The sequence below is a fragment of the Talpa occidentalis genome, unplaced genomic scaffold (assembly GCF_014898055.3).
Source record: "Talpa occidentalis isolate TD23 unplaced genomic scaffold, MPIMG_talOcc4v2.1 talOcc4.13, whole genome shotgun sequence".
Classification (NCBI taxonomy): Eukaryota; Metazoa; Chordata; class Mammalia; order Eulipotyphla; family Talpidae; genus Talpa; species Talpa occidentalis.
The window spans coordinates 11,863,877-11,889,193 of NW_023601322.1; the positions used below are offsets into that span (position 1 = coordinate 11,863,877).

Consider the following 25,317-nt stretch of genomic DNA (forward strand, 5'->3'; position numbering starts at 1 on the left):
TTATTATTTAATATCTTGCATTGGTTTTCTGATCAGTTTAATAAAGTCATGTACACCCAGAGAATTCCTCTTTTCTAGACAAAGTAAGTTAATTCTACTTGTACCGAAAATGTGTCTGGAAAACAGCATTAGATTCCCAACAGCTTCAAATCTACCATGAAATGAACCCCAAGACAGCCTTGGGGTCCATATTCTTAGAGAACTTGGTTTCAGGCCCTGAAGTCTAATGCAGAGAGGACCCTTGCTAATGTGATATGGGGCAAGAGAAGCACACGGCCATCTGTTCCATGAATGACTTTCACTGCTGAACTGTGGAGAACCAAAAGGTATTTCACACCGTCAGGCGTTACGTTCATGACAGGGAGGCTCAGGCAGTTTCTCCCCTCAATACAGCTGCCTCAGGGATGCTGTCATGGCCTCTTCCTAAATTCTCTATCCTGTTAGCTTTCAGGGGGAAAAACAGAGTCTTCCCTCCAGGAGCTCAGACCACTGACATGTGGTCAGACAAGGCCGGTTAAACCACGTCAGCTTAGAGGTCTGGAGGCCACGTGAGGACAGGATCAGCAGAGCCTGGTGACTGCTGTTTTTCACCCCGGTCTCTCCATCCTGAGTACCTCCTTAAAGGGTGAATGAAGCACAGGCAGTTTCTGGGTTTAGAGACATGTTCAGTATAGCGACTATCTTTGGATAGTCCAAATTTGATCTCAAAAGGATTCCTGGGACATCTGCTTGTGAGAAACGCCATCTGGGTGGACATACTGGAGGCAAAGACATGGGTCCTTGAGGGGGGCTGTCCTGGATGTTCCGTAGGAGTAGACGCCCTTCACCTGGGAAAGGGGTGAGGGTGCTGGTCTAGGGGAGGGGAGGGGGCTCTGGAACAAGAAGACAACTACCACCTCCAGGGCTCTTGGGAGAGTGGAAGAAGCAGGAGGTCAAACATCAGGAAAAGCCTCTCAAATGTGAGGTTACAAAAGGAAGCCGCTCTTTTTGGGTCCCATCACCCCTAATTAGGATCTTCAGACACTGCTGACAGGCCAAGGATGATAATCTTCCCTGAGCCCAGTGCCTTCCCGGGCTCATGCCCCTCCCATATGTACTTAAACTATGTACCTTGGCAAAGAGGTCACAGTATAGAGACTCCCGTGCCCCCCAGGACCTTGAATTAGCACAATTGGGGATGCCACCATGTCACTTGGGGGTGACAGCCAAAGAGGCTCAATGTGCTACTTCATGAGAGGGCAAAGGCACATTCCAGAGAAAGAGTAAACTGGGACCACAAAGCAGCTGCTTCAATGGATACTTCTAAAACAAGCTCACCGCCCAAGCTAGATCACTTGTAAGAAACTTCGTGCTGAAACTGCTGCCACTATTCCTTGGAATCTTTCCAGATAAAGGGTCAAAGTCCCCACCATGATAATTTCCAGACTGTGACCTTACAGGGTCTTGGATCTAGGTGTGGAGATTTAACAAGAGCAGGAGCATTGCACATAGACTTGACCCTCCATGACGGTGGATTCGTACATACGCCACAGCTCTCGCTCCCTCCTTCCCTAGCTGTGGCACCCAAGAGCTACTTTCAGGCTGCATTCTATCAGGGCGCTGCTGAAACGGACTCTGTGAACCAAGTCACAACCCCAGTTGTCACCTAAGCTGGCAGTCAATTAGTATTTCTGGCAGAGTGCATGCTAGCAAACTTTGACCTACTGTTGTTTATGTGATGACTGAAATGCTGTGGCTAAATAGAATACTCAATGGAATCTGTTGCTCTCCTCCTGCCTGTAGATTTAATTTTTGGGAGAGGCAATTAGATATGCCTTCAGAAAATTCTATTCTGGAAACCTAAAGGGTATTTTTACAGTGACAGCAACCCTAGAAAGGACATTTATGAGGAGACTAGAAAACTAAAATAACTCAGATGTGTCACAGATGATTGCAGAATTGAATTCTAAAGCTGTGTGATTTTCAATACAGGATTCCAGCAACCAGGTTGCCTTCACAGATCCACCGTTAAGTGGCCTAATCCTTTTCTGGAAAACTGAAGAGTGATGCAAAAAACATTGGATTTCATGAAAATATTCATTCCACTTTCCGCTGAGAATTGTACTGGCAACCTGTCATCTAGCCCCATTTATACAAGACGGTATTATTAAAGTGCTTCTTTATAGATTTCTGTCCAAATGACCATGGAGAACAACCTGTGCTGAGGATTCCACTTATGATTCAAAATACTGCTTCCCACATAGCGTGGGTGGGGGCAGGACTCAGCTTCCACAGGCAGAGCATGAAGTGGCTCAGCCCTATGCTGCATGCATGTGTGTGTGCGTGTGTGTGTGTGTGTGCACGCTTGTGTATAGCACACTCCCTCAAGACAAGTTAATTCATCTAGAGACAAAAGCTGTGAGTTTTTAAATGTTAATTTAACATTTCACAGCTTCTCATCTGAACATACTCTTGTGTTCCACAAGGCCAAATGGCCACTGAGCTAGAACTTCATAGTGGCTCTGTGTTTACATTAAAATGAAGAACCCATTTATAGTTAAGCCTTTCAATATGGTTTAAAGGTGGTAAATAGCTTGGCATTAATTTTCAGATCCTCGAGTGCTCACACTCTGCCATCGGGCTCCCCTCGTTGCACTTTTAGGGTACACACAGCAAAGACCAAAAGGCTCCTCTCGCTCCCTTTCTCCCACAGGAAGGATCCTGGCTCGGCTGGAGGGTGACACCCACACGCAGAGATCTGTGTAAACTAAAGGGCTGTGGTTCCGCAGGCGAGAACGAGAGTTTGTTTATTTTACTGCAGAAATAAAAGCAGCACCAGGGGAAGACAGGCATGTCAGGATGGTTAATGTGAGGTGGTGTGGGGTGCCCTGGGGGGGGAAAGGGGTGAGTGTTCTTCAGTGTGGGGAAGTTATATAAATTGCGGTAAGTTCACATTACTGAATGACATTATGTAATTACTAACACATCCCAGAGGAACAACTACAGTGAAGAAGATCAAGCTGCTAGTATGTGCCACCCTGTTTTTCTGTGTGTGTGTGTGCATATGCACATGTGTGTGAGAGCACAGAGGAAGGCGTGAGGTGACATAGCCCAGGGGTGCTGCAGCATGAGATGGCACATGAGCGGGGCAGGGAGGAGGCACAGAGGAAAGCAACAGTGAGGGCTGGACTTGGAAAACAGAGAGAAAGGCATTCTTGAGTAGGGATGGGGTGGGGTGGGAAAGAAACAGATGTGATACTTTCAGACTTATCTACATTTCTAAGGTAGCCATAATAAGTGAGCTTACTGCAGCCAAAAGACTGCCAGGTAGCCAGGCAGTACACAGGAGGTAAAACATTCATGGACTGTGACCTGGCTTTTAAAAATAAAAGCAAACTCATTAAAAAAAATTCATTCATGGGAGGAGTCCAGGCGACAAGAAAGAGTCTGTGGTGTTGGCCACGCAGGACGGCATTCAGCCTGGTCACTCTGCGCCGCCAGGTAGGTCACTGTGGAGCCCAGGACCATCAGAACTCAGCTCATCCTGTCATTTAATATCATCCACTATCACCACATCCCACACTAACTGCAGGCCAATAAAATGCAAAAATGGATGGCAGAGGATGTTCCCCAACACTGAGTTCTATTAATATAATTTCATGGGGTGATCCACCCACCTTGCAGCCTCATCCTGCAGAACTACTGTTTCACAGGACTTGGGCATTTCTTGAATTCTACTGGAGTCTGAGCCTGGCTGAGCCATCACATACATATACACCTTCCACATACATCCCAGCAGCTCAATACATATACTGGGTTGATATTTGCTTACTGCCCATTTGATTTTCGTGTTTACAATGTTGAGCATTAAATTCTAACATGATGACACTGTTTCTTTAAATCATCCACATCATGCAGAGAAACCGGCAGTTGTATATGAATTCAAAAGTATTCTCAAGTATGTTATAACATAACAAAGATGGAACAATAAGGAAATTCTTCAAATAGCTACAACAGCTCAAAACATAAATTATAAGCTACCCTGTCTCTGGGGATCAAATAGAAAACAGGCAATTAAAATAGTCAAATCCAAGTTACCCACAAACATGAACACTAGAAATTACATAAAATAACAAATGATAAGACTAACAGTTGGCTGAAAGACCATTTTTTCTAAACCTTTTATTTGTTTTAATTATACTTCCCCCTCGGTTCCCCAAGTTCTATGAACCTTTCTTCATTTCTGGGTTCATAGATCCCTGATAGCAGAGAAATGTCACCATTTCACTCTCGTGATACAGACAACTGAACCCAGCGTTTAATGTGCTGTAGGAAATGCACGAGAGGACGCCGGGAGCGCCACTGAGAGAGAATCAACCCACAGGAGCCGCTGCACGCGATCCCTGGGGCTTTTCTGATTCTCTTGCAACCCAATGACTTTACTCCAGCAGCTGACAAACAGGAAAAGCTAACCTGGTACAAACCCTGAAAGGCAGAAATATATTTTAAATGGTGCAATTAAACACACTTAACCAAAGCTCGACCTTATTCCTATCAACACTACCTGGGATTGAAAATTGTTCAATTTTTACCCAATTTTAAACAGTGCAAACAGGAGAGGTTTAAAATAAGAAACACATGCAGCTCTCTGGCACAGAGACACTGATCTTTTCAAAAAGGAAGAGAAGAGCATAGTCACCAGTGTACAAAATATTAAAACCAACCCACAGCTTTGCCATTAATGTTTGATCAAGGGCATCATTACCGTTGGCTCTTCACCACCTGTGACGGTTGAGGAACGTGCTCTCCTAGCCAGGGCACTGGGCTGTTAAATGATAATTTACATCAATGAAATGCACTTCGGGAGACCACCACTGCCCAGCGGCTTAGGAATCATGGCCGCTGTGGTACAATCAGGCAGGCACACGAATCAGAGGCCTGGAAAGCCACCCTGTCCCAATAAAGCTGAGTGACCACTGACGACCAGGGGCCAAGAGGAGTGTGTGCATCCTTGCTCCACAGACAGGTGCAGGCTGCGGCCCTGATGCGGGAAACCACACACAGCCTCAGTAATGTGAGCTGCCCATGGGTTAAATAATTTGCAGATTCTTAAATCTGCTAAACTCAAACTTCAAGAGGCCGCGGGTGATCAGTGAAGTCCCAGCTACAGCAGTCCAGGAAAAGGGAGGAATCATCAGTTTCCAGGACAGTGAGCTCTTTGGTAAATCAAATCAACACTGATTTTGAAAAGGAAAGCGTGCCATTCATTGTAGAGGAAAGCCACAAAATCATTAGGTTGAGGAGTTCCCGCCCGTGCCGATTGCTGTGTTGTCTGGGGAGGTGAGGTGTGAGCTAAACTGGTCCAGAAAGGACACCTCGTCAACAGCCCATTTGAGGCCAGAAGCAACGGAGTCTAATTTGGTTTATTCATTTGACTAATGTATTAGTTCAATCTTGACATAGTTCATTAGTTCATCTTGAAAATAGAGAACACTAAACAGCCCAGGCAGAAATATCCTCTTAAGTTGAGCAAAAATGCACAAGATAGGGAAGACATTGATTGCAAGAACTGAAGCATTCTTCTCCAGCTGCTTTCATACATAAGAAAGTATCAGCGATAAGAATGATCCAGGATTTGTAGGCATAAAACAAAAACTGGTCAAGGTATAAAACATCCAGGTGAACACACTAAACCCACATTCACATTTTTCTCCTCCAAAAGAAGAAAGAAATTTACTTAAAATATCTTCATTTTAACACATACACCGCACATCTCTGGAGGCAGAGCAAGTCAGGCTTCTAATTTGAATACTCAATGTTGTCTTTCTCCTCTAGGCTCAAATACCCCTTACCCTTTCATATTTGCTGCAACTTGTGAAACAGTGGGGGAATGGGAACAAATTGCAGCCAGTATTTTAGTGAGAAGAGCTGCCTTTACAGAGAAGGCACAGAGGGGTTGTGGGGTTAAGAGTTAAAGTCATTAGTAACGGAGAGGCACATTCACTGCCAACCTGGAAGAGTTCTTCCTGTTTAAAGGGGCGCCATGTTCTGAAGCCAGGCCATCAGAGCACAGTTTTAGTGACAAAATGAGTTTTTTGGTTTTTTTTTTTAGAAGAAATCATTAATGTACATTTTCAGTTAAGCAACTTGGGTCAAGTGAGCACATCAATACTGGCATTAATTTGGGTGGAAAACTAAGGCAAAGATGTAAGTATTTCAGAGACTTTGGTACAGTAACAACTCTGTGTACTGGAAATCCACTGCCCTTAGGCAATTTTCTAGGAAACTGTAGACGTCTTGTTTCAATGGTAAATGGGTGCACACAGGAAAAACTCTTCCTCAGTAGCCCAAATGATTTTAAATAGAAACCCAAAGAGCCAACCAAGGGCTGGAATTGAGGTGTTACCGGTGGAAGGTGCACCTGGTCGGCGGCGGCGTCGGTGACACTGCAGGACCGCAGGCGTGAGGACGGCTCCCGCTGCTGTAGGGAGGGCAGACAGGGGCATCGAGAAAACACAGCCTCAGAAACATGGTCATGGATTAGAAAAGCACCTACCAACCACTCTACCCTATCCCCACTGGGAATTCAGGAGGTAATGAAATGAAACATCCCCTTTTTAGAGTGACAACTCCTTGCATCCAAGGTCCCCGTGTCTATTGTAAATGGTGCTGCCATATACATAGGAGAGCAGGTTTCCTTTCAAATTAAGTGTTTTTGTGTTCTTTGGGTAGGTTCCTAGGAGAGGAATCGCTGGATCATATGGTAGATCCATTTTTAGTGTTCTGAGGAGCTGGAAGGGATTATGCTACTCTAAGTAAGTCAAAAGGAAAAAGATAAATATAGGATGGTCTCGTTTATATGTGGGATATAGAGAAACCAAGCAAAAGGTCAAGAAAAAAGACAAAACTAGCACACTGATCACAGATCTGAGGCATAGAGCAAGGGAAGGGGATCAAAACAGGGGAAAGAGGCACACAAGGGGCTATAGTGATGACTCACAGGTGAAATGGTAGCATGACAACTATGGGGACTACACCTCAGTACAACTACTGTATAAAAATGAACAACAATGTAAGAAAAGAATATTTTATATATATATATATAAAAAAAATATTTTATATATATAAGTTCTCAAGGTCTTACGCAAACTTGGCATTTTGATTGGTCCTTACATAGAAACAGCTAAAATAAGAGGAGGTTGGGTCTCCCTTGGTGGCGCAGCGGTTGAGCACTGGGCTGCGAAGCTGCCCACAGCCTCTGCAGTGCCAGTTCGATCCCCAGCCACCGGAGAGGGACCCACATGGAGCAGCAGACCTCTCCTGCCACTCCCGCTGCTCGCCTCACCAGTATATTTCGTCAGTCTGCCTGTTCTGTTCCCCACTCTGGCTCGGGTGAATTCTCTCACCTTCCTGTGCTTCTGACTGTACCCAGTGGTAAATAAATAAATAAATCTTCAAAAAAATAAAATAAGAGGAGGCCCAAATGGGAGAGGTGACCCAGCAGGCCACCAAGCAGGCCACAGTGATGGAAATGAGAAGCTAGCAGCCTTGTATTCTGCCTCTCGGTAAATTTTACTGTGATACGTCTAGAGGTATTGATTGATGATTATTAAACATTTATTGAATTTTATTCCCATCGACTGAGTTGGAGTCTATGTCTAGAGGGACTCAAACATAATCACGTGCTACTCCTCAAGGGCCAGGCATTTATTTGTAACTTTAGCTTCCGACCAGTGTTGAGTTGTCCAGAATGGCAATGAAGGAAAATAGAGAAATTAAGATTAAAAAAAAAAATCAAGTAATGGTATAATGCTTGATGTTCCTCTCACTTGTTTGCATTGATTTATGTGGTTAAAAAAAGTGTCAAAGATCCAGTCAGAGAAAAGCAGCCAGTCAGGTGTCAAATAGCAAGAGGCCCATCCATAGGAAAAGTCTTAGCATATACTCATCTTAAGTATTTTGCAACGATAAATGGGATAAGGTCAAGGCAAAATAAGTCAAAAGTGTGTGCTGATGGGGGCCGTGCGTCCCTGTGCATGAAGGTCAGCACAAGGAGTCATTCTTTAGTAAGATCTCATGCTATTGTCCTGTGCAGAGGGACCCTGATGAGCTTGACTGCAGACAAGTTCTGTTTTCTCCTCTTTTCTAAGCACTCTTTCTTTGTCAGTTGAACCAGACTTCAAGAACACAACCTTAAAATAATACTGACACTTGGACTTGGATTTTAAAGTGATTTTATGGCTCCACAACAACTAAATGTAGGAACTCCCTAGATACATAACTAGAGATGCTAACTTAATATTCATGCTGAAGAAAATGATGAATTTTCACTTGGTAGACTAAAGGTGTAGAATTGCTATGGTTCTCACAGTGCTTTTTCTTCCTCTTATGTGTTTTAAATATATGGCTTCACTGCTTATGTTGTTTCCATAGCAACAGTCTTACCAATTCAAATATACCATATGTGAGATCTTTTTTCCTGCCCTTTTACTAAATTTTCATCTCAGCAGTATTTCTCTTTCTGAAAAACATTCATCGCATTTTAATATGAAACCACATTAACTGAGTAATCACTACAACTCATATAATATGGGCCAATCGTATCTTTTTAAATAAAAACACCGTCGATGAAGGAGTAGCAATTTTGTGAGTACTTACTTGCTTTTACAGTTGACTTGGCTGTAATAATGGCTATTGTGCTAGTAACCCATTTTCAGCAGTGTGAACACCATCATTTACTATAGCACATCTTTAAGTATAATTTCTCAAGAAACACTGAAACTGCATTTGTTTCCTGATTTTACGCACAAGTAGAAATTTTCGATGGGCTCTTCCTGCAGTTTTATATGATCAAACACAGAGGTCTTTATGGTTGATTCTGCTGCTTCTCAGCTGGGGTTATCCCCATCTGAAGCTTCTGGAAAGAGTACTCTTTATGGCTGAGAAGCCAAATCTAAAGGATTTGGACTCTGGGACTTAGGAGATACCTCCTGTCTTCTACCTTTGTCTTGGATGGGTCACTTAAATATCGTTCCTCTATCTGTGAAAAGTGAATGATGAAACACAGGGTAGGACTTAAGAGGTGTGGCATGTCCTAAGTCCCAGTGGAAACACCACCTTTGAGATGAAGGTGGCACTTATGAGTCTTTAGCAAGGAAAAGAAATTCTACCAGGTTCAAGTGGATAATTATAGAAGTCCTGTAGTCCTAGTTCCTGGAGATCTTTATAAATCAAAAAAGTCTCACCAGCTTGTACTAACTTTTAAATATTCCTGTTTCTCCACAGGAAGGAGGACCTTATCTGGGAGTTGGAAGACCCTTGGTCATTATTTATATATGAGATTCTCCTAACACAACAAACATGATAAAAATATTCACTCATCTTCTCAATCTAGAAAAGACCATGACTCACAATCAAAGAACTGAACTGCTCGCCATTGGAGTCTGGGGTGATCTGAAGCCTTCTGCTCAGCTCCTCAGACAGCTCCTGAGGGCTGGTCCGGGACACAGGGGAAGCTGGCGGTGGGGGCAGTGCCAGACTGAGGGAGTCTCCAGTGCTATGCACTTCTTCTGAAATGGTCTCCCAAGGCTATTAAAGAATGAGACATTGGGGTTAATGCTAGGAACTAGGGATCCTCTCCACACACCCCAAACAAAAACATACAATAATAACCATTATGATCACTGTAATTAACATTTACTGAGCATACAACTTCTCAACCAGGGAGAGACGACTACTACCCTAATTAAGAGATGAGGAAACTGAGGCTCCCACAGTAACTTGCCCAAGGTTAATAGAGTAGATAGAGCTTCAGGGAGTGGCAGGGGCAGGACTTGAACCAAGGAAGTCTGGTTCCAGGGGCTGTGCTTTTAAGCACTTAATAACACCTCTCTGAGCAGAGGGTTAAAAAGCATGCTCAGGAGCTCATTCATCATCTTCATGGATTTTCTTTTATTCTGATTACCAAGGAGTCACAATGAAAAAGCAGAGATGATATGAGCTGTAATTAAGCATGGGTACAAAGTAACTTCTAGTAAATTTATTATGGAATCATTTTTTTTTTAACATCCTTTTTCTTTCTTTCCATTTTTGACCACTGGGACATTTTTTGAATGATCTTCCTAGGATACCATCTAGGAGGAACAGATTTTTAGTACGTGAATAGAGTTAAGACAGCAAGGAAATTTCGGTAGTGGCCAATTTGTTGCTCAATCATAATTTCCTCCCTGGTAATATATCATACACACTGAAGGGGAAAATTACAAATACTTCTTTTCACCCAAGTTTGTATTTTCTTGGCAAAATAAATCTCTTTCACAGTGCCAAAACCACTTAGTAAAAACTTATATTTGAATGAGTTACAGAGACTCACTCAATTGCTCAAATATGATGACTGTGTTGCCATTTAATAAGTTATTTAATTCCAGGAGAAAATAAACTACAATGTGAGAATATCTTAAGATTTCCATACTAAAAATCACGTCATTCCCTTTTATAACGATAAAGATCTACGTATTCATCACACATGGCATATAGAAGAAGTGTTTAGATTAATACCCCTATGGTTGTCAATTATCTATGAGCCCACGAGAGAAGAAATGATGACATAAATGCTGGACAGCTTGGAAAGAAGAAGCGTGGAGAGCTCAGGATGGGAACTGCCATACCTCGGGGCCGTCCCCGCCACCCTCGCTGGGCTCAGGCTCGAGGTCCTCGCTGATGTGCCTACGGGAGCGGAAGCGCCGGTGTGCGGCCTCCTGGTTGATCTGCCTGATGTTGCTGTCCGACTCGGAGGACACGTCCCTGAGGGCGCAGGGAGGAGAGAGCAGAACCAGTGTTGTTAACAGCCCTTCAACTGCAGTCCAACACTCACCAGGGGCCTAGGCCTAGCCTGAAGCCGGTGCTCCTGAGTTACACCCTGCTAGGAACCTGGCCACAGCACAGGAGCATTTGTTCACTTGGTCTTGGCCAAAGATTAAGTCTAGGTTCAGGCCTCCCTGGTTGCACAAGGGGTTAGGCATAGCACTGTGAAGTTGTCCGCAGCTTCTGCAACATGAGTTCAATCCCCAGGCAGGGAGCTGCCCACATGGCGCAGCAGACCTCTCCTGTCTTGCCTGCTGCTCCCCTCAGCAGTGTATTTTAGTCACTCTGCCTGTTCTGCTCCCCACTCTGTCTTTGGTGAATCCTCTTAAACCCCACACCTCTGGCCTATACCCCAGTTCTTGTATCCATAAATGAATAAATCTTAAAAAAAATTAAAAAACAAAGAATAGGTCTAAGTTCACCTCACTGAGCTGACACAGCCTGTAATGCGTCAGTCACAATATTCTGAGTGTCCTTCAGGGATAATCAAAATATACTTTCCAATGTAAGAAAGAAGGGAAATCTGCCGCGGACCAGCACAGCAGTAGACGATGAGGCCACCTCAGGGTTGAGAGAAGCGTGCAGGGTGGTCAGGGCGTCGGCGAAAGAAATGACAAACAGACACACTTGAAGAGTGAAAATCTGAGTGTAATTTTCTCTAAATTTGTGACCAGTATATATATGTTTTCCAAAAGCACAGGAATGAATATCAAGGAAATTAGCTTGCTCATGGGCTCAGTCTACCACTATCAGGGAGGTGATCTACATAACAAGCAATGACCATTATAGAAGAAAGAAGGAAGTTTAGAAAGACAAATAAGGGATTAAAGTTTGTAGTTCTAGGAAGAGGGATAAGATTTTTAGCATTCTTGTAGTGGTTCTTGGTGGTCGTTATCTATTGATAAGCTTCTGCCTTTTCAGGGAACTTCCGTTGCACTTCCTCTGCTTCAGGCTGTTCTCCCCCTGGGCGCTGGTTGCCCAGCCGGACCTAGGGACCGTGGCGAAAGCCATTCCTAAAGATCACTGCGGGGGGAGGTGCAGCAGGTAGGGTTTTGCTGTTCTTCCCCTGCGCGCTGGTTGCCCAGCCGGACCTAGGGGCGGTTAGCCCTAAAGGTCACTGCAGGGGAAGGTGCAGCAGAAATCGAAGTCCTTTATTCACCTGCCCCAGGAACAAGCCAGCACTCTCTGAGGACAGGGGACAGGTCAGCTCACACACATGACCCATCTGACAGGGACCACCCACCCTTCTGGCCAATCTAGAATGCCAGGGCAGCAGCTACGGTCAGGCAGCACAAATTTCAAAGCAGAGATAAGTGTTTCTGATCCACTTTGACAGTGTCAGGATCCTCACGTGGTATTTGTCCCCATTAAACTACTGTTCCACAATTCAGACAAACATTCGGCAAGAACCTCCCAAATGAACTGAGATTTGAAGTACAACACAGCTTCATACTGTATTTCTTTGGTCCTGTTATAACTCTCTTAATTCAGGCTTTGAAAGCATCAGTTCAATCTTGAAAACTTTTATAGTAAATTAAAGGCACTTATCCTTTGGGAGAAATAGTACTTGGAGGCTTTTAAAGTAGAAGTTTAAATGTCAAAATGTTTTTCAGAGAAAACTGTCCCAGACTCTCTCAATAAGATACCATATTTGGTTAAGAGAAATGATGCTGTAAGTTAATACTTCAAAATAATTAATGTTATTTAAATAATGATTTAAATATTTCTGATTAATTGAAATAGAGTATTAGTCAAGGACCCTTGTTATAGAGTCTTCCCCAAAGAGGTTTTTAAACATTCCCATGCAGTCGCTAACTTACTATATCCCAAAAAGAGTCTGTCCGGCCCTGTAATAGTGAATATAATGTGCAATTAGCAGTACTTTGCACAAACATGTGACTTTTAAACACCATTTTGAGATGTTTTAAATATTCTCGCCAAACATTTTCACATTATAAACTTTGATAAACAATGCAGTATGGAGGCTAGCTTCCAACTAATTCTCATTAAAATGGTAACTCCTTATTACAGGAATCTAATCAATGGAATTTCATTTTATCTGCATACCAAATGCAAACTTTTGAACTTTAGCTGAAATATATGTCCTGCATACTTTACAGTTATATTCAACTCTAACTAGACTAAATAGTATACTATATAGCAGTACCTTTAGAAAAACTGACACAATTGGGACTGCAGAGAAAATAATTAAAATCAAGGGACACACAAAATTTTTTGAAACCACAAAACAGGATGATAAAAACTGACACTGATGGGTATATTAGAAAAATATAGCCCTGGTGATTTCATGCTGTTACAGTCATTACATGTGATACTCCATTCTTAATCATGTAATAATTTTTAAAAGTAATTATAAGCCATTACAGAACAGAAGAAAACTTAGAAGGAAAGTGGTCTGAATACCTGTATGAAACAGGTGCAATATTTTTGTTGTGCCAAAGAGGGCAAAGGAAACTTAACATTACTCTCACTTTTCATTAAAGATGAAAACAATTTTACTTTATAATGGCAGACCCGAGTCAAAAAATATTTCATATCTAAGAGTTTCATCAAAATTTGAAATCTCCCCTTGACACGTCGGTGATCATTTGTTCAGTCAACAATGAGTAACTAAGGTTTACAGGCTGACCCGGTACCAGGTCCCAGCACAAACTTGAATCATCACAGACAGCCCTGAGAGGTTGAGAAGGAGAAGGTTTTAATATTTCATGTCTGCATTTTGTATCTCTCAGGAGAGACAAAAATTCTATTATTCTGGAAGGACTGATTTTTTAAAAGGTAGTGTTTAACATTAATTATGCTAATCTTCCTTATCCAGCACACTCAAATGATTAGTAATCAGAGTGAGACAGAAACAGCTAAATAGCATAAAGAGGCGAGGGACTTCTGGCCGTGAAATTCCAGCCACGTTTTCCGTGGCATTAGGTGATAAGATGAACATTGCACATAAGAGAGGGCTTTCACATTTAATAAAGCAATTGAATGAGTGGTTTGGTGAAACTGACTGCCTGTTTAAGTGGCCATGAATGGGAAGATGAACATTTAAGAATATTTCTGAGTTGACAAATTAAAACAGAAAAACGATTTTATTGGGGACAAGACAAAGTTTAAAAAATGACTGTTTCAATGTTCTTCAGTAACTGCACATACATAAGTCTTCATTTGACTTTTATGGAAAATGAAAAGGACAAGAAAAACCATGAATTTATCAAGTTCGGTGCCAATTAAGATCAGTGTGTGAGATCATTTATAGTCACATACATTAGTGACTATAAGGATGAAGTGGACATTTAGACATGATTATATTATCCCTAACACAGGAGAATATATATAAAGTGTTTGAGAGCGCTAATAAAAAGAACTAAAATGACTGTATTTATAATAAAAAGTTTATAGTTGACATTTAAAGAAGCTGAAGACAAATCTAAAAGTAGGAGTGGTTTAGGGGCCTCCCTGGTGGCGCAAGGGGTTAAGACAAAACCTATGAAGCTATCCACAGCCACTGCAGCAAGAGTTCCATCCCCAGCCAGGGAGATACACACATGGAGCAGCAGACCTATCCTATCTCACCCACTACTATGCAGTGTAGTTCAGTAGATCTGCCTGTTCTGCTCCCCATTCTGTCTCTGGTGAATCCTCTCACCTGCTATCCCCCCACTCTGGTCTGTACCCCAGTTCTTGTGTGCATAAATAAATAAATCTTTAAAAAAAAAATGAGTGTTTTAGAAGCCACCATCAAATGAGAGGGCTAGGGTGTCTCCTGGGGTCACTTTCGGTTCTCAAGTTCTGTGTCCAGCCCTACCCCTGACCCAGACAGGTCACCCAACCTGTGCTAGAATCATTTTCAGAAATGGTTTATCTGGAGTCACGATTTCAGTTAAAGGAATTTTATTGAGCACCCAACTTTGTGCCTGGGAATAAGAAAACACAGTCCTGCTCACAGGCAATCATAACATTAGGTGCCCGAGATGGGCACACTGGCTTCCAGGGAGCCCCATACAGCAGGGCAGGGTTCCCCAACGAGGGGCTATGAGGCTGGGACCTGAAGGTTGCTGGGGAAGGGAGTTCTGCTTTTCTGCTGGAGGAGGAAGAAGAACAGGAAGAGCAGGGAATCAGAAAGGAAAGATTTCTGAGAGGCTTGAAGTTTGGGGCCCAAGTCTGCAGCAAAATGGGTCAGAATCAACAATCACCACAATGCTCAGAATTCTCTGCTTAGCACATGGCCATGATGTGCCATCTGATTTTCTCACACAGAAACATTTAATAGAAATACTTCCTAATATCTATTTTCCAGAGAGTGCAGCAGCTAAATCACCAAAAAGCTGAATTTCCAAAACAAACCTTTAAAATATTACTACAATTTTTAAAAATGATTCAGGGAGGCTTGAGGACTTCTAGTCAAAACAACCTGGAGGAAGCATCTCTCCAAACTCTTAAACAGTTCACGAGGGATTATGAGATGACTATGGAATCAGAGTTTGTTCCCTGAACTGAATTTTCCTGCTTTCTAGAAGTCGTGCTTGTTGAAAAGGAGGCATGCCTCACAGTCCACCCAGAATGTGGACAGCCGAGTTCACTCGGGCCTCGCTGATGAGACAATCACGCCACTGACTTCTGTCTCAAGTACACCTGAACTTGAATAAAGAACCACAATTTCCCCAAGTTGCTCCTGGATTACTAATGAGCCAGCATTATACAAGTCATATCTTCAGTTTTGCTCTAGTTCCCTGGGACACTGCCTGGTCTGTTAAAAAAAAATGTATCAAGGGGCCTCCCTGGTGGTGCAAGGGGTTAAGCACCTCACTATGAAGCAAACCACAGCCTCTGCAGCACGAGTTCGATCCCCGGCTGGCCAGGGAGCAGCCCATGTGGCGAAGCAGACCTCTCCCGTCTCCCCGCTGCTCCCCTCAACAGTGTATTTCAATACATTTGCCTGTTCTGCTCCCCACTCTGTCTGTGGTGAATCCTCTCACCCCCGCCCCCTAACCCCGCGTCTCTGACCTGTACCCTAGCTCTTGTATGCATAAATAAATAAATCTTAAAAAAAAATGTATCAAGTGTTTCCTTAGAATTTCACAACTCTGTGAGGTAGGAAAAAAAAATAGGAGTTATTCCCATGTCCCCAAAATATAATTATTATATAATCTGCATAATTATATAATTATATTATTCATGTATTATATAGTCATATGTAAAGTTACTATAATAATCTATATAATCTGCAGAATCATAAATGAAGGTGAACATTTTCCACACCTACATTAATATCAGTGCCTCTTTGTGAGCTGCTAGTGGCTACTTTTCTACAGAGGCCACGTGACTCTCTGGTCCCCACAGAGTGCCATGTTGGGTGCTCCCTTCCTGTGCTTAACAAAGGCAGATAATGGCACTCTGCGTAGGGTAGCATCACTGAGACTCTTATTTTTAAAAATATAGAATAAATGGCTTACTGTAGCCCTACTAGCTATGGCCATTAAATCAAAGGGGGAAAGTAAAAAAAAAGAATTCACAAAACCAGGTCCCACTGAGGTCTGTGGGCAACAAACTGCCATAAAAAAGAGTTCAATATCATCCAGATGTTCAGATATATGTGTGTGGGCTTGGGAGCTACGAGCAGATGTCCAAGCTGACCAAGGCAGTCATATTCATGAGAACCAATATGGAGGCTTAGGAAGGACTGGCCAGTGGTTGCTGTCTGAGCGCTTTCTCCCAAGGAACGAAACAAAACCTAGACCAGGCTTCCTGGACATCTTCCTCATGTCAATCAAATGTATAATATTGTAAAAAACAAGAAAGCATTACTGAAAGCAACGTCGTACCACATCACCACAAGCAAGTTCCTTTCAGACTCTGTGTTCAAAAGAAAATGAACTCAATATACTTGCTTTCATTACATACTGACAATGACAATTCAGTGATAATTAACTCCTTGTCTTGGCTGCTAGGGAGCTCATGAGTTCTGGGATGATTTTTCCTTTCCTTCTTTTGATAGTTTGGTTTTCCTTTTTGTGATGTATTAATAGCTCTAGGTCTTGCCGTATACTATTAAAAACAAGCTGCTTCAAATCCTCTTTTATAGTAGCTGGGGTTTAGCGAGTGCTTATTTGCTGTCATCAAACCAAAAATTGCCGAGTGAACAAAACAGTAATCAGTTCATTGCATCCCTGAGGCTGGGGAGGGATTAGAATAAACAGTAATTAGTAATTCTGAGTTTGCAACCCTCCCATGTGCTCCTAATTATATCAAGGGGATGATATATAAATTTCCCAAAAAGGAAAAAAAAAATTTGAGAGAATTTCCAAATCAAATAACTAATGGGCGTGAAAATCCAAAAACTTTGAGAAGAGAGAAAACTGCACAGCCAAAGCTACTTGCTGTTTTCTATTTTGGGTGAGTCAGGAGAGGATGCTAAGGAGGGCGGTGATACAGTCATGCACCTAAGGTAAATCTAGGAAAAGTAACATCCAGTTGATATTTCATGAATCTACATAAAGACATAAAAAAAATGAGTTCATATTTAAAATAGCAGGCTCTGATACTGGGCAGGAGCTGCTTCTTTAGAATCCTTGAATTCTGATGGGCTCCTGTTCTCTTAAATGAAGTGCAGGTGCGTCCTGTTGGCCTCCACCACCACAGGCTCTGTCGAGGAGTCCATCCCCCCACCGGGCCCCCCAGAGTGGCTATGACCGAGCTGCCCGTCCCCCCATAAGCACTCACATCAGGCTTGGGCGGTGCCACTGAGTGGTCCGGTTGTTGTGGTTGACGTAGTAAGTACGACCTAAATTGTCCACCTTTTCTTCCCAGCCAGGGGGCAGAGGTGGAGGTGGAAGCTCCTCCTGGTGCTGAGAAGCCGAGTCGTTGGAGTCAACCACATCCCAGCCATGCTGTGGGATAAGGGAAGAGGAAGGTGATGAGGCCGGTCCTCAGACCCAAGGAAGAGACAGTTACCAGGTCCTCCCCGCCCTCCTTGCTCCCTTGCACGCTGGCTTGGGCCTGGCTTCATGTGCCACCTTTGAAGAAATTCCCCCAAAAGGGCACAGAAATCAATTCTAGAAGAATCAAAAAATACTCAAAAAATCCTTTGAGTAATGGCCAATTAAGTGCCCCACGTTGTAGGGAATAACACAACTTGGCTACGGACAGTGTTAGGTCACTGAGTCACACTGCAGTCTTCTTATTTCGAGTTCCATTTTTTGACCGAAGGCTGCCCACGCTGTACCAAGCCAGACTGATGACATGGGTCATGTCACAGCTGTCGCCTTTTCAACATCCCCGAAGGTAACGGGGAGCTGGGCAGATGAGCCTGACTGCACGTGTGTTCTCAGAGAAGGCTCGGCACAAGTGGTCAGGAGCACTCCCCAGGGAGGAGGCCCTGAGGTTGCTATGGGAAGACGGACGACTCCCTCCCACCTTGCATCTAGTAAATCACAAGAATCAGAAGTCTGGAACTGCTGCTTTCCATTTGGGTGCCTCTCACTTGCAGCCACCCCATCAACAGACTTCATGGTACCAGCTAGAGTTACATTTTTGCAACGCATATTTTAAGCATTAAGTATTTCTTCTTAACATCCCCAGTAAAGTCACTGGAAAATTAAGTAATTCACTGGTTAGTGCAGTTGGAAGAATAGCAGAGTGTACAAAATTCCTTGGACTGGAGATAAAAATCTGTTGATGTGCTTATGAAACCCAACATTCGCAACTGTCTACCACCCACTTCATTGCTCTCAATACATGGAGATGAAAGTGCACAGATGACGTCCTGCCTGGAAACAGGACCGTGGGGCCAGCGGGGGTTTGGTGAGCTTGCCCACAACACATTATTCACATATCATGCATCTGCAACAGCTGCAAACAGATGTGCCTACAGCCATACAGAGAATGACGTGCTATGGGCAGATGGGCCTCTTGGAAATTTTCAGAACAATGTGAGGATTTGCCTAACAAAACAGCATAGTCTGAAGCACGAGCCTCCCAGGTACTCGGGACTGGTAGAGTCCTGTGACCAGAATGTTCAAAGGCAGCTGCGTCAAGAGGGAAAAAAGAAAATGCCTCTAGAGATCTAATTCCTAAATTAATGCTATCGCCTATGGGCCAAAGGCAGAAGAAATTTGAAAAAGATTTTCAAAGTCATTTTAATTCTTGGAAACAATTCCAAGGACTAAAAGAAATGTACAAAGGGCTATAGAGTTCAAGGAAATAAGAGAATTAAATACAAAGAGAACTTCACAGAGGGTTGGGTCTATTGATAAAATCATAAAATATGGGGAATGCATTTTATAAGCAGAAATTTCTCCAATTATTAGTGTTGTCATATACAATGAAAAGTTCATCTTTTGTACTAAAATTCATGGGTTAATTATCAAAGACAGATCTATGAACACATGTAAGATTTTTCATGCTTAAGCTTTATAAACTTTAATTTCCTTTGATTGTAAAGGCTTCAAGTAAAATATAAATATGATCATGGGCGAGGCAGACAGACCAAGGTCTAAAGCTCCATGACTCACCTCCATGTCTTCCCTCTGCTCACTATTTTCTTCATCTTGACCTCCATTTTTCGGCATGTAGGCCATTTTCAATCGCAAAAATCCCTTAACTCGAGATTTATGACTACAAGATGGAAGAAAATGAGATATCAAGGATAGGATTTGGTTACACCTTTTGCATCTGGGATGACTTTTTTAAAATATGAAACAGGAACAGAACTTGATATCTTCCTCAGGGGAAACCAATAAGCAAGCACACAGGTTACCAACATCTCCAATGCTCACCTTCTTGGTCTGAGAAGAAAATCCTTAAATGTATAGGGTCGCTCCATGGTCGGATCTTCTGTCTACAGGGAAGAAAAAGTAAGTGAAGTTTCAATACGCCTGAGAGTCATATTTTAGAGAACCCAAACTGGATTAGAGGGGAAATATTTTCATGTTTTAGAATGTAGGAATAGTGAAACAGTTGGCTCTTGAACCACTACTTGAGAATTAATTAATTAAACCTCGTAAAGGTCACAGGGCTTTATTGACTCAAGATCCACTAGATGTCACTATCAACGTCCGTCTTTGGAGCCAACCCCAGACTTACACAAATGACAAAATTACAGTCATCATTGCCAAGTGTAATTTCTAACTGCGGGGTGCAGGCCTCCATCTCCCACCAGGGATTAACTAGGGAGAATCAGGGGTCATGGTGCCTTCTTGACCGTGTGACTCAAAAACCTGAAAGTGAAGCTAACAGGAAAATACGTGCAATCTAATCTAGGAAAGGAATTTGACTTTATTTTTAACATTAAAGTATCATGTTACCAGCATAAAAGAATAGAAAGGTTATCTTCACAGAGATCACCCCATATCTAGGCCGTTTCCAGAGCTTATTCATGAAATTAGGAATGCACCTGTGATAGCTGTTCCTTTAAAACACCAGTCTTCAGGGGGCCTCCCTGGTGGCACAAGGGATAAAGACGCAACCTACGAAGCTATCCGCAGCCTCTGCAGCACGAGTTCGATCCCCGGCCAGGGAGCTACCTACATGGTGCAGCAGATCTCTCCTGACTTGCCCGCTGCTCCCCTCAGCAGTGTACTTCAGTCGATCTGCCTATCTGTTCCCCACTCTGTCGCTGGTGAATCCTCTCACCCCCCGCATCTCTGGCCTCTACCCTACTTCTTGTATGTATAAATAAATAAATCTTTGAAGAAAAATAAAAAACCAGTCTTCAATTTATTGTGCAAAAGCAGAAGTTGGAAAAAATGTCATTAATTAATTTTTAAATATGGTGTATAGCAAATGCTCAAATACCTGAATTCTTCAATTAAACATAATGTAAACTATAATATATACTTGTCTAGCAAGAGAGACAAACCACTATAAAATGAGTTGCCCTATCACAGAGGCACATGTGTGTGTGTGTGTGCATGTATGTGTTTGTATTTGAAACCTTATCTGTTTATGTCATACCCTGCTGTAAACTCCCTGCTGCTTCCTACTCTCCAAGTAACACAGTGCCAATTCTTTCCTACGGCCTGCGAAGTCAAACATGCTCTAGCTCTTCATTATTTTTAACCTTGCCATAAAGCAGTCTCTCCAGTCACCCCTTATTGCAACTATTCTGGCTTCCTCTGTCCTATGAGTACATTATATTTAATCCTGTCCTAGCAGGTCTTCTGCTGGACAGCTCTCCCTCCAGATGCCCCAGCTATCTCCACCTCGCATTTGGGCCTGAGATCCCAGATCACACTTCTGACCTCAGAGAGATCTTATCTTAAGTCACCACCATTCGCCTCTCCCTAATCACCATTTGTCACAGCATCCTGATTTATCCACCCTTCACTGTCTCGCTTAACTTGTTCATTTATTTACTAGTTTATCATCAATCACTTCTAAAATGCATGCTTTTAAATCAGAGACTTGGATTTGTTCACTATTGTATCACTGCTGCCAAGAACATGGTCTGGTACAAAGTAGGTACTTGAACAAGTAGCTGATTAATTCATCTTGTCTACAGAAAACTACTGAGGCCATGAAAATTCATCACTGGAGTAAGACAATTATGTTCATTGGATGGTGCTCATTCAGGTAGTCGACTTGGACATTTTGGAAATATTTTCCAAAGCAAAGTTTCCAAATATACATCACCTATAATGGTAAATTTATTAATCAAGAATATATTGCTGGTATTTCTTTTTTCGTTTACTCAATCAACAAATAATTTCAAAACACTACCCACGTGGAAGTTATGTGGAATACCACAGGGTACTGACCCTTAGGGTCAAAACTATGTAGGAGGGACCATCAGGTCAACAAATAACCAGAATTGAAGGCAGAACAAGTTCAGGTGACACAGAGAGGTCACATCCAGAGCGACTTAGGGAAGACTGTTTCTGATATGGGGCTCAAAATGGGTTTTGGATAGCTCAGGGTCCAATCTGAGCTGAGTGGGGAAGCCTTGACAGGTGGAACATTGGGAGGAAGGTAGGTCAAGCTAAGGAATCATACAGCACAAGCAAAGCTATTGGGTCAGGAGGAACTGAGGCATAGCAGAAGCTGCGAGAGAGAGAGTGAACAGAGAAAACCACAGAGCTTAGAGCTCAGAAACTGTCCACACATGATGTAGTTTAAAAGACAAACACCACACAGAACAAGAGGCAGAGTCCTCGGTCTGCGTCCTGCCTTCATTGCTTACAGAACCATGTGGCCAACTTCCTGCAACTCTGTGCCCCAGCGTCCTCATCTATAAAAGGAGCAGAAGAGCATCTTACTCACAGGGTTGTTGTTGGATTAAACCAATCAGTTGAATTGGTATAAAGACCTGGCACAAATGTTGGTCCTTAACATCGTCAGCCAACTGGACATTTTTGAGAACTTTGTGATATTGCCAGCTCAATGCTGTGCAATAGGACAGGACATTCCAAAGTGAAAATTCACCTGCACAGAAATTCTCTAGCCTGAATGAGGTTATGATCTTGAGGATAACTATGGGATTTTCTCCTTGGCAAAATCTAGATTTCAATTTGATCATAGTCTGTGGACAAAAGCCAAGTAAAGACATGCATGAGGATACTAGGAGCTCCTGGTAGAAAGTTTCCCAGACAGACTGATGCTACAGTGCTTTTGGCCCAAATGACTGCTGCTGCCTCCTGTCCCAGGGCATGAGACTTCAGAAGAAATTCTTGAAGATGACCAATGCTTTTATCTTAAAAATATAAAGGGCATTCAGTAGAATACAGCCACTATGACACACATAGAGAGAAGTAGTTTTGCAACAAACAGAGGTGGCTAGCCTTAGCAGAACACTAGCCCCCAAACCTGGAGGCCACTAGCCGAAAGCTGCAGGCTGAGCCCACTCCCAGGCCCTGGACCACATCACAGATGGATGCTGGAGACCTAAAGCCTGGCCCAGCACTGCTACCGACTTGCCTATCTTTAGGTCCGGAAGTCCTCACCTGTAATATACAGGGAGTGAACAAATGGTCTCTAGCATCCCTCTAAACTCTAAGATAGTGCACCTGTACGAGAGGGAAGGAGGACCCTGGCTCGCAGTCATCAATATCAAAGTGGGGCTCATCATCTGAGTCACTTGCAAGCACAGTCACAGACCCAAACACCACGGCACTCAGCAAGGTCTTCCTGAAGCAGAGAGACAACTCTACAGTCACCCTTGATGGCTCTGACAAGCACTTGTCTACAACAGAAACATCAATGGTTTTTAAACAACTCTCTGCTGAAAGCATTTCCCAGGGATGCAGAGATCATGTAGCTGGGCAGGGGTGGGCATGTGCTAGGGACCAACTGGCAAGAGAAGAGGCAAGAAAAATTTCAGGGGCACAATAGGCCAACACCTGCCAGAACTGTCATGCTGTAGCTAACACAAGCCTGGGGATTATTTTTGTCTCTAAAGAATTAGTAGAGATGAGCCATAAAATATTGTATGAGCTTGCAGGCAAGGATTGACTGCATTTAACAAACAAAACCAAATTCATAATTTTTAATTTTTTTTAAAATCAACAGTAATAACAGCTACAGTTAAGTTTATTCTTGGTGCCCCAACATACAAGAATGAGACCGAAGAGCTATGTTTCAGCTGCTGTACAGACATCAGGCTGGTAGCATAACAACCACCTTCCTAAATCAGTCCCTCATCTTGTCCACCTGCCCCTAAGCAGGTACTGCTGCCCACGTTTCCCAGGTAATACTGTATCATCAAGGTCCTTGGTGCCTCTGCTTGGACATGTCATGGAACAGTTAAGACGCTGATCACAGAGCTGATGGACGCTTGGTGTCATCTATGCAAATGCCTTCATTTGACAGGTGGGGAGACAGAGACCCAGAAAGGAAGACTGACTTATTCCAGTTAGCAAAGCAACTCTCCCTTCCATGAGATTGGAGTCAACAATGCCTGATGGAGTGAATGCTGCAGACTTTGTGATTATAAATTTCTGTGTCTTAATCTTGGGTCTTTCTCAGAGGTTATGTATATATGTGTAGTCTACAGGATTCAGCGCCACCCATGGTTTCAGGCATCCACTGGGAATCTTGGAAGTGGCTAAGAGGGCACTGCTGTATTTGGTGACTTTCCATTCAGTGCTTTCTCCAACTTGAGGCTGTTTCTTTCTAGTTCTATACAGCTCATATATGAAGACTAAAATTATAGATTCAGTTCCTCAGTCACAGCAGTCAGATTTCAAATATTCAACCACCACATGTGGCTACTGTACTAGGTGGCACGTTAAGCTACTGTACTAGGTAGCATGTTAAGCTACATAAGTGAGGAACTTCCTCCCCTGATGTTCCTTAGAAATTAGAATCATGTCTTTCAGCAAATATCTATGCAGGAATGAATTCTCTATCAGCAAGAGGTGCTGCATAGAATTCATTAATAATCAAACACCCAACTAGATTCCTAAGACTTGAGAAGGCTGGGTGGGGGTGGAGGGAGGCTGGTGGCAAAGGCAACTTAACCACCCACTACATTACCACTTCCCATTATTTTCCTTCATTACCAATGAGACCATTTTCCTCTATCTAAAATTTGGTGATTTGACAAGGATTGAATCCACAGGTCATATATAATCTGCATTGACAATGGCCATGTAGCTCTCAAAAAAAAGAACATTCATCATTTGCACCACAAAATATTATGCAAATAACATTCATTTTACATATCCACATATGACCCTGAGGCTGCCGTTTTCCCAGGATTGATCAAATATATCTGGGAACATATATTTATGTTCATTTATGATCATATATTTCCTGTTGATCAACTATACCTGGGAACACCTTATGGGCCCAAAGGCCATGCACATTTGGAATAAGTTAGTAGATTCCAGCATTGTGTGGAAAATAAAGATTGCACCTTCATCCTTCTTCCTCCTTTTGCTTCCCTTATGGGCTCTCTCTCTGATTACATTTGGTTTCACAAGGCTAGTCAACTTAAAGTATGGACTTGATGGCACTCCACTGTAAGCTATCTTTGGGCAGATACAAAATTGGAAGGCTCGATTACTCAACCGGCTTAGCTCACGCAGATATATCCAGTCCTCTCCAGGCTTTCTGTCCTATTCTTTAATCGGCTGGTTTCTATTCTAGCTCTGAGCCTTGGCACCGCTTCCTTCTTTGAAAGCTCACTCTTGTCTCCATGTAAATGCAAAGTTGAACTAGTCCTTCTATCAGCCTGTCTCTGAAAAGAAACATTCTTTTCTCCAGGAGTCCCACCCAGCCTTCCAATCACTCAGAGAAGGGACTGGTGGGGTGAGTTGTAATAAAATTTCACTTATACCTCCTATAGAGTATCAGCACATTATTTGCCATAACAGAGTTGTGCATTTTATATTGGGGAAAAGGGTGGCTGGTGACATCCACGAAAGAAATGGTCAACCATATGGTCTAAAGTTTCCATCTAAAGAGCATAAAGAGAAAAGCTACTGAGGCCGAAGAGCCTAAGAGATTTTCCTCACAAATACT

At 42.8% G+C, this 25,317-nt stretch overlaps 1 protein-coding gene across 6 annotated transcripts in view; it reads right to left on the bottom strand.

Annotated features, from left to right (window-relative positions):
• The window catches only part of NEDD4L (NEDD4 like E3 ubiquitin protein ligase), a 301,987-nt gene that overhangs the window by 51,739 nt on the left and 224,931 nt on the right, over positions 1-25,317 (bottom strand). For 5 of the 6 annotated variants that reach the window (XM_054694014.1, XM_037508467.2, XM_054694015.1 and 2 more), the window contains 7 exons: positions 19,635-19,696; positions 19,371-19,473; positions 17,581-17,747; positions 10,647-10,782; positions 9,391-9,567; positions 6,386-6,460; positions 4,745-4,804 (listed from right to left, as the gene is read on the bottom strand). In XM_054694014.1, the coding sequence (XP_054549989.1) occupies positions 4,745-4,804; positions 6,386-6,460; positions 9,391-9,567; positions 10,647-10,782; positions 17,581-17,747; positions 19,371-19,473; positions 19,635-19,696 (780 nt within the window). The remainder of the gene's footprint in view (positions 1-4,744; positions 4,805-6,385; positions 6,461-9,390; positions 9,568-10,646; positions 10,783-17,580; positions 17,748-19,370; positions 19,474-19,634; positions 19,697-25,317) is intronic. The other variant, XM_037508470.2, reaches the window with a different exon arrangement.